The sequence below is a fragment of the Silurus aristotelis genome (genome assembly GCF_946808225.1).
Source record: "Silurus aristotelis genome assembly, chromosome: 28".
Classification (NCBI taxonomy): Eukaryota; Metazoa; Chordata; class Actinopteri; order Siluriformes; family Siluridae; genus Silurus; species Silurus aristotelis.
In genome coordinates, this window is record NC_139601.1 from 17274610 (window position 1) to 17284609 (window position 10000).

The 10000-nt window shown below is 44.9% G+C and overlaps 2 protein-coding genes across 3 annotated transcripts in view; one reads left to right on the top strand and one right to left on the bottom strand.

The window, feature by feature from the left end:
* Positions 1-1644, top strand: part of eif2b2 (eukaryotic translation initiation factor 2B, subunit 2 beta) — a 4141-nt gene extending 2497 nt beyond the window's left edge. For both annotated transcript variants that reach the window (XM_083533689.1, XM_083533690.1), the window contains exons 5-9: positions 540-703; positions 792-887; positions 1100-1237; positions 1311-1377; positions 1462-1644. In XM_083533689.1, the coding sequence (XP_083389815.1) occupies positions 540-703; positions 792-887; positions 1100-1237; positions 1311-1377; positions 1462-1619 (623 nt within the window). In that variant the 3' untranslated portion in view covers positions 1620-1644. The remainder of the gene's footprint in view (positions 1-539; positions 704-791; positions 888-1099; positions 1238-1310; positions 1378-1461) is intronic.
* A 52-nt stretch (positions 1645-1696) lies between these two features.
* mfsd4b (major facilitator superfamily domain containing 4B) lies at positions 1697-9233 on the bottom strand. Its single transcript, XM_083533687.1, has 4 exons — positions 8208-9233; positions 6252-6420; positions 5996-6112; positions 1697-5381 (listed from the first exon to the last, which is right to left on the bottom strand). Exons 1-4 carry the CDS (start codon positions 8502-8504, stop codon positions 4087-4089), a joined length of 1878 nt encoding a protein of 625 aa, XP_083389813.1. The 5' UTR covers positions 8505-9233; the 3' UTR covers positions 1697-4086.
* Between the last annotated feature and the right edge of the window lie 767 nt (positions 9234-10000).

Genomic DNA, 10000 nt, shown 5'->3' on the forward strand with positions numbered 1-10000 from the left:
GCATGCACTCACCCTCACAGACGCACACACACGCACACTTACACACATACTCACACACATATATGCACACACACTTACACTCACTTACACAAGCGCACAGTGTGTGTAACCCACTAACCCACGCACTCACACACTCACTCACTCGCGTGCACTTACACGCAAAACACATGCACTTACGTGCACTCACATACACACACACATGCAGTCACACACGCACACTTATACACACAGACTCACATGCACTCACTCACACACTCATATGCACACGCACTCACACACACGCGCTCGTTCACACACAAGCACTGACGCGCGCGCGCACACTTATACTCACTCACACACGCGCACTCACATGCACTCACACTCATTTACGCGCGCACACACTCACATGCACGCACACACGCACTCTTACACATACTTATACACTCACGCGCACACACACACTTATACTCACACGCACTCACACTCACATGCACATACACACACTCTCTCTTTCACATACTCACACACAGTGTTGTGTGTGTGTGTGTGTGTGTGTGTAGAGGGTACTACAGATAATATAGCGATGCAGGCTCTGGAGCACATTCACTCTAATGAGGTGATCATGACTATTGGACGCTCGCGCACCGTCGAGGCATTTCTGAAGGACGCCGCTCGCAAACGCAAATTTCACGTCATCGTCGCCGAGTGCGCACCTTTCTGTCAGGTAACATTACCCACAATCCCCTGCTGTAGTGATGGTAATGTGCTAAATTGCAGTGCTAATTGCGTGTGTTTGTGTGTGTGTGTCTCAGGGTCATGAGATGGCCACCAGTCTGTCCAGAGACGGCATCGAGACAACTGTTATTCCAGACGCTGCTATTTTTGCCGTCATCTCCCGAGTCAACAAGGTGAGTCAACTCAATAACCACCCACACACAACTCCTCCCACCCAACACTCCCACTAACTCCTCCCACTCAGTTTAACCCCGCCCACTCACTAACCTTAAACACCCCCCCCCCCCTTACTCGAACTGCACCCACCACCATTAAAACTTACCCACTCTAACTTCTAACATTCTCTAATGTGATGTGTGTGTGTGTGTGTGTGTGTGTGTGTCAGGTGATCATCGGCACACAGACCGTTCTGGCTAACGGAGGACTGCGAGCAGTAAACGGCACACACACACTCGCTCTTGCTGCCAAACATCACTCTACTCCACTCATCGTGTGTGCGGCCATGTTCAAACTCTCACCTCAGGTAACCATGACAACGGGGGCAAGATGGTCATGCGCGCGCACACACGCTCATTTTTTTCTTTTTCTTTTTTCAGTTTCCGAACGAAGAGGACACGTTCCACAAGTTCGTATCTCCACATGAGGTTCTGCCCTTCACTGAAGGTACACAGATATCTCCTGCAACATCAGAACCAACATAAACGTTCTTACTGTTCTCTATGAGGAACGTTTGTTTTATCTCCTCAGGTGAGATCCTTTCGAAGGTGAATGCTCACTGTCCGGTGTTTGATTACGTTCCCCCGGAGCTCATTACGCTGTTCATCTCCAACATCGGAGGAAACGCTCCATCCTACATCTACCGCCTGATGAGTGAGCTGTACCACCCCGAGGACCATGAGCTCTAAATAAACATACACAACATCAACTCTCTCTGTCTGGCTCTTCACTGTGTGTGTGTGTGTGTCCTGTGATGGAGATACAGTTGGATTAAATCCTTTATTTATAAATAACAAATAAATCATTAACATCAATCAGCTGGCATTTGATTAGACACAAAAAGAAACAGGATGTAAATCCAGTCACATGATCAAAGTGAGGATGAGGAGAAGATCTTCTTCTCAATAAGGTTATTACTGAGATTTGATCCAATCACAGAGGTCTCACAGTTTCAACAACCTAACAGTCGATTGGACGATTACACCGTTAACCTCCTCAATATTCAGAAATAACTAATAAATTAGCACAATAATAATAATAATAAACATATACAGACATAGTGAATGTTCACTTTCACATCATTATACAAAGTGTAGTGATTGTTTTAGGAAATAAATGATGTACATTTTTAAACAATATGAAAAATCAGCATCTCCATGTGAAGGAGAAAAAAAAAATAAAATCAGATCTTTCTGATCGAGTCACAGGAGACATCAGAAGAAATGAGAAGAGCTGTCAGTAGGGGGCGCTCGTGTCCCTGCACACAGCGTCTGTGCCGGTGGTCTATGGTTCCCGTAGACGTGTGAAAGGCCAGGACCTGAGGTGGACTTGGATTTCAGAAGACCACATTTAAGCTAAGCATAGTTACGTTTAGTTGAAAGCGTCTGAGGGATGTAACCGACCGTCGCCCCGTGGTAACGACACTTACAGATGTTTAAACCCGACCAAAAAACAAGCTCCAAAAACTTCGCCAATGTGAACAAACGTATGAGTAATGCGATGTGCATTAGGTCCTGTGGATTCTGATTTTCTCGAGACTTTGAAGGTCACCCAAGAGAACTGAATGTTTACCCTGTGTTTTATTGTCTTGATAAGGTTCTCGATCTGAACTTTTTTTCACAGGATAGGAAAAGAACCGGAAAGACGGCTGTATGGTCAAAATTTCTCTCGTTCTATAAGTAGCGTTGTTAGCTTAGCGTTGCGTGAATCCGAGGTGACCTTCTGGTTGGTATTGTATAACTTTGTTTCAGTGACAGGACGAGATGTTCATGCTGGAAAAGTGCGCAGAGCTGCACAATGACACGTGAAATCAGGTTAAGTGTGTGTATGTGTGTGTGAGAGGGGACTGGGACAGAGGTCCTGATGAATGAGTACAAAGACAAAAGTGTATTATAGTGAATTTAGAAGATACAAGTCTTCTTTCCTCACTGAACAATGATGAGCTTTAAATGGTTTGGAAATGGCCTTCAGACTAACATCCAGCACCAACTGCTTCTCTAAGATCACTGCTGTTGTCGTTCCTCCTTGGTGTTGTACTAACACACAGCTGAATTCTCCAGAAAAGCAAGAAGCAAAATCTGGAGGTTTTCCAGAGGACATCACATTTAATCAGCACAAGCTGATCCTTCAACCCAGAAGTTTAGTTTTTCACACCCATTTCTTCTTGTTTTGTAAATGAAATATGTTGTTCATCTGAGGTTGTATTTCCCTCATTTAAAGGACCAGATGATTATTACGTCCTGATACGTAAAGCCATAAGAACTGGAAGCAGATGTTCTTCTCGACAGTGACGTTACTTCTGTATGGGGGAAAAGTAACTTGGACCTGAACCTGAAGTTCATCACTTGTAAGTACTGCTGTTCTGTTGCTATACGCCGTACCGGGAGAAGGGTTGAGGTGCAAGTCAGTGCTTCTGGTCATTTCTGTCAGGTCAGGAAATGGAACGTACCATTAATAGCTTTTTTTTTCATGACACTAATAATCACAAGATAACGAAATAACGACTGGAGGTTTCGGGGAATTTCATGGAGCCTTTTTTTCTGTATAATGAAGTCTTGTTTTGGCAGCCGGATTTTAAACTTGGTCTCTTTCTGCCCTTTGGCATCTTCACGTCTTTATTTAATTGGTTTTTGTGCGACTGTCACGTGACTGACACGTGTGTAGCCATGTTTGTAGTTTGATCACATTTTAAACATTTACACTTAGTGTTCTACAGAATGACATCTGATTAGCATATTACACACATTCTACCAATCAGCTCACTGCCCTGCCCCCGAACCCCCTGAGCTGTGTGTAGTGTATAAACATTTCTTCATGATCTGATTCAGCATAGTGCGAGGGGCTTATCAAACTGTCCATGTACGAGTACCATCGCAGGCTCAGGACACCGGTAGGGTGTAAATCAGGTGATAATAAAAGCTACAACGCAGCGCTTCTTCATTCCTGGAGTTACTCAGAGAGATGCAGGATTTTTGGGTCCAGAAATAAATGTGCAGGATTGAAGTCAGCGAGCACACAGCTGCAGTTACAGTCCAGCGCCACAGGGGAGCAGTGTTGTGCTTCATAGAAACATACATTATCAGAACATAATCAGAGGTGTGCTACCAACAGGTGGTGCCCTCGTTTCAATCTGCTCCATTCCCAGCTCAGATCGTTTCAGTCGTTCTTCTCTCGATCGAGGAGCGCTTTGCGCCTTGGAGATTCGCCCAGTTTGGAGCCAGAGCTTGTCAAAGTTGCCACAGGACTTGAGGTAAGTGCTGATAAGGAAACGGACGACGGGGTCTGGGTGCTGAGCGAGATATCAGGGAGAGACAAGCTTGTTTTACCAGGCGAGTTTGTTAGACTGGCGTCGTCCATCTCGATCACCTCAAAATCTGCATCATTCCACTGGTCAATTTCGGATTCGTTGTTCTCAGGCCCCGCCTCCTCTTCTCCATCATCTGCGGTGGAATCGAGCAGCGCCTGGCGATCCTCACCATCCTCGCCTTCACCGTGAGGTCGGATTCGCGGTCGGATTCGGACCACAGTGCCTCCGGTAGACGTGGCGAGTTTGTACATGACGGGGAAGAGGATGGAAGTGACGGCGGCGGTGCAGAGGGCCAGGTACATTAGCAGAGGCTGATGTTGGATGCGGCCCAACAGGAAGCCCAGCGATGCAGGAAGCACCATTTCTCCAAGCGCTGCACCAATGACAAATGCTGCTGCTGATTTGCTGCTCACAGTTGTGTATTGCTCCACCCAGGAGATCCCGCTGGGAAACGTGGCAGCCATCGAGGCGCCGTAAATCGCCGTGGAAAACCACAACATCACGGGGTGATGATTAAGTAACACCAAACACAGCGAAGCTACAACAGAACCCAGCAGGCTGAGGATGATCAGAGTTCCTGGGTAAAAACAGGTGGCAAAAAAAATGGCAGCCCCCCTGCAGGCGGCGAAGGAGCCCCAAAAGAGCGAGTTGAGCTCGGCAGCCCGCGGCTCCTCCCACCCAACGTATTCTTTAGCGTAGGTGAAAATAAACAAGCCGTACGCCACCTCGGCCCCCACGTAAAAGAAGAAGAAGAGCGCCAGGAACATAATGAGTGCCGTGTGATGTTTGGCGAAAAACGGCGGATTCCCCGGTGTTGACGCCGCCTTGTTGGAGGAGGTTGAGCTTCGTGAGTACAGGATGAAAAAAAGGAGTGAAACAAACAGTATGAAGGCACCGATGACCACATAAGCCCACATGGACGTCATGACGGCGCTTCTTCCGTGGAAGAAGGGCAGAGCCACTGAAGTGATGTTAGACGCTGTGGTTTGTGAAGCGCTTCGATCTGAGAAGCTGGATTCGTGTCCAAACAGCAGTTTGGCGATGATGGGAGACACGAAGGCTCCCAGGGCGAAGGAGAAGTGGAGCGCCTGCATGTGCGGACCGGCCTGATCACCCCAGGTGTTCAGAATCAACACGTTCCCACCTGCAATTAAGAGGTTCGGTTGTTATTAGCTACTTTCTGCTTCATCAGACAGAAGAATATATAAATAAAACCATATTTGCACTTCACACTTGACAAGCGGGCGCGCTAACAATACACAGGACTGCCTGAGCAGTAAAAACACGTTCCTTTAAACAACAGGGAGAGAACCTTAAAACAAAACAGAAACAAACGCTGGGGTTATTGCTAAAAGTAGAAATATGATGTTACAGATTAGATCTAGATTAGACTACTGTAACGCTTTACTGTCTGGGTGCTGAATTCAATAACTGAATTAAATTGAATTGAATTGCAGAAGAAATGGAAGGGAATTCCTATAAAAGCACAGAAAAGTGTGGCTGAAGATCCTTTAAAAAGTCATTTGGTAAACAAATCAATGAGATGAGGACACTGCACAATGCCCACGGGTTTACAATCTGCTGTTCTCACCGAACTCTGAGCTTCCACTCATAAACCCTTTACTTATCAGCTCAGTCGAAGCGCACCGTGATCAACACGAGGAGATAAGATGAAACACTCAAGAGTCCCCGTGTTCCTGAGAGAACTGTGATCAGTAAACAGAGACGGAGAGGGGACATGGACACATCAGTCCTCACCTGTGTCCAGGATTCCCATCGACACTCCCACACTGGACACCAGAACAGCTAAAATCACAGCTTTCTTACAAAATGGGGTGGCAAACATTCCAAAGGAGGTCATCAGCATGGCAAAACCTACACACACACACACACACACACACACACACACACACACACACACACACACACACACACAGATTAAAGATATGCTGACAGGTTAGATTAATTACACTCCATTAACAGTGAGAAATGTTGAGTGTGAAGGTGTTCTTACCCAGCAGTAGGTGAGGGTTGATGAGGTCAAACAGAATTCCTCCCAACAGCGAGCCACCGATGTAACCGCACGCACGCCCAGCGAAGATATACGCGATATTACTGATGTTCTGATTCACATTCCCCGCCAAGTCTTCCAGCGTCGGACCCAACACAGAGATACACATTCCCTATAAACCCAACACAGAGATACACATTCCCTATAAACCCAACACAGAGATACAAATTCTCTATAAACCCAACACAGACATACAAATTCTCTATAAACCCAACACAGAGATACACATTCTCTATAAACCCAACACCACAGAGATACACATTCTCTATAAACCCAACACGGAGATACACATTCTCTATAAACCCAACACAGAGATACACATTCTCTATAAACCCAACACCACAGAGATACACATTCTCTATAAACCCAACACGGAGATACACATTCTCTATAAACCCAACACAGAGATACACATTCTCTATAAGCCCAACACCACAGAGATACACATTCTCTATAAGCCCAACACCACAGAGATACACATGCTCTATAAACCCAACACCACAGAGATACACATTTTCTATAAACCCAACACCACAGAGATACACATTGACTATAAACCCAACACGGAGATACACATTCTCTATAAACCCAACACCACAGAGATACACATTCTCTATAAACCCAACACCACAGAGATACACATTCCCTATAAACCAAACACAGACATACAAATTCTCTATAAACCCAACACAGAGATACACATTTCCTATAAACCAAACACAGAGATATAAATTCTCGATAAACTCAACACCACAGAGATACACATGCTCTATAAACCCAACACAGTGATGAAGTTCTCTGTGGTGTTCCTGTGTCAGTTGCATGCAAATGGATCTGCTGACTCAGATAAGACTCTCTGTAAAGATCACATGAAGGCATGAGACTGGAATTTTCTGTGCAGCAAAAAGGAAGCAGAGTGAGGAACTGCACATCACTCATGGTACCTGGTAGATCTTCATACTCATATACACAGTGACCAATAGGAGTCATAGAGATCAAGTTAGTATCAGTGATTAACAATTACAGGGGTAATAGACAGAGACCGAGGTTAGAGAGAGAGAGGGGTTAGAGTCAGAGACAAGAGACAGAGGTTGGAGTCAGAGACAGAGGTTATAGTCAGAGGTAAGAGACAGAGGTTAGAGACGGAGGTTGGAGTCAGAGACAGGGGTTAGAGTCGGAGGTTAGAGTCAGAGACAGGGGTTAGAGTCAGAGACAGACAGGGGTTAGAGACAGAGATGAAGGTTGAAGTCAGAGACAGGGTTTAGAGTCAGAGACAGAGGTTAGAGTCAGAGACAGAGGTTAGAGTCAGAGACGGGTTAGAGTCAGAGACAGAGGTTGAAGTCAGAGACAGAGGCTAGAGTCAGAGACAGAGTTTAGAGACAGAGCCAGGGGTTAGAGTCAGAGACAGGGTTTAGCGACAGAGACAGGGTTTAGAGACAGAGACAGAGGTTAGAGTCAGAGACAGAGGTTAGAGTCAGAGACAGAGGTTGAAGTCAGAGACAGAGGCTAGAGTCAGAGACAGAGTTTAGAGACATAGCCAGGGGTTAGAGTCAGAGACAGGGTTTAGCGACAGAGGTTAGAGTCAGAGACAGAGGTTGAAGTCAGAGACAGAGGTTAGAGTCAGAGACAGAGTTTAGAGACAGAGCCAGGGGTTAGAGTCAGAGACAGGGTTTAGCGACAGAGACAGGGTTTAGCGACAGAGACAGAGGTTAGAGTCAGAGACAGAGGTTAGAGTCAGAGACAGAGGTTAGAGTCAGAGCCAGGGGTTAGAGTCAGAGACGGAGGTTAGAGTCAGAGACGGAGGTTAGAGTCAGAGACGGAGGTTAGAGTCAGAGACAGGATTTAGAGTCAGAGACGGAGGTTAAAGTCAAAGACGGAGGTTAGAGTCAGAGACATTACCAGGCCCAGAAATGAGGCACAGAGTGCGAAGGTGATCATCCAGCGACCACAGGCTCCTCCTCCATGTTTAATGTCCACCTTGTCCCCCGTGGCTGAGTGAACGAGTCTTTGACCCCGTTTCAGGGCACTTTTCAGCCCCGCCTTCACATCCTTCCTCTTCTCAAACAGAGTGTCTTCCTCTTCCTCCTCCTGCTCGGGGTTCTCTTCCTCTTCCTCTTCCTCTTCATGCATTCGGGCAAAGCGTACATGCTTCTTCTTCTTCTGCTTCGCTGAAAGATCTCCGCTGGGGGAGGACATGGTGTGTGTGAGTGAGTAAAAGACAGTCAGACAGACCGACAGACAGACAGACAGACAGGTGTCTCAGACCACTGGATTCAGTCTGACTGGCAGTAACGTTGATGTTAAACTGCAGGTCTGATAACAGATTCACAGTTTATAATCTAATCTAATAATAATGAAGAAGAAGATCTCAGGAGGTTTCTCTTCTCCTCTCTGACACTGTATTCGATTAGATTTGAGCTTTTATATTTATATTACACTTTTCTGCTTTAATGACATTCCACTTTAATAACTGTAAAGTTCCTGAATCCCACAGACTGCAGGGTTCATCAGGGTTCATCAGCTGCAGCTAGCAGGCGCTATGCTAACGATATGCTAACGCTATGCTAACCCCCGGCTAATATCCTCCGCTAGAACATCACACTAAACTACACAAATAATCCGTCTAAATTCAGAGCTCGAGTCCCTGGTGGTCTGCACATGTCCCACACAGGAGCTCCACGTCTCACCACCAGCTGCCGTCAAACTGACAAACATCCTACTCAACACCGGAAGTGGACTTTAAAAACTTCCGGCCCTGTCACCCGGAAATCGTGCAATTTTTTCAAAATACATTATTAATCCGCTTTCGTGCGCGTGTGACGGTGACATTTCACGCGTGTCGCAGCGTTTCAGTTTTATAGATTAGATTTATAATGAATCTGATATCATTCATTACACGAACAAGTCACGCGCAGTGATGACGTAGAACCAACATGGCGGACATTGCTGCTGTTAGCTTAGCCGTTTATGCTAAACTGTTATTGAAGTAACACGTCTCCTCCCCCGAGTGTTTACACGAGCACACGTGAGGAACATGTTTCTGTCACGTGACCTCACACTGTGTCTGTACAGAAAAACGAGCTAAAGCTTTAGCAACACTGTACACAACAATTTTATTTATAATATAATAAACTATATATTTATATAAAACACTAACATTCACCTCAAATATCACATTAAATTACATTATAAAACATTTTCATACACAAATAACCTCCTTCTGCATTACCCGCTAACGTCCTGCGGTTCCGCGGTCAGAAATAATAATAAACATAAAAACTATATATATTTATTTGTCATTCAAATACAAAAGTATCATTTTAATTAAAATTCAATGGATCATTTGATAAATGTATTTAAACTTAACTAATAAAACGTAATAACCGTGTTAATCTGGTGATTTTATGGTTATTACTTTAAAACAAACTCTTCTGAAAACTATCACAAATTTACTGCGGGTTTAAAAATATACAAATCATTAATTGTATAATAATATTACACAATTACATTATTATCATCTTTATTACGGAGGCAAAACTCATGGGAAGAAAATATGTAAAAAGAAAAAAAAAGAACTTTATTTTGAATCTAGTTATTATTACTATAGTGCACTAACAGTACTCTTCAGTGTGATTGTGTATGTGTGCGTGTGATTAGTGTGTGTGTGTGTGTGTGTGTGTGTTGTGATAAAC

Bases quoted from the DNA above. Each gene is read 5' to 3' on its own strand.
- mfsd4b (XM_083533687.1), bottom strand. From the start codon at position 8,504: ATGTCCTCCCCCAGCGGAGATCTTTCAGCGAAGCAGAAGAAGAAGAAG. The intron at 6,421-8,207 runs GTAATGTCTCTG...TTGGGTTTATAG, and splicing joins GTGCCTCATTTCTGGGCCTG to GGAATGTGTATCTCTGTGTT. The intron at 5,382-5,995 runs GTGAGGACTGAT...TCTTAATTGCAG, and splicing joins GATGGGAATCCTGGACACAG to GTGGGAACGTGTTGATTCTG.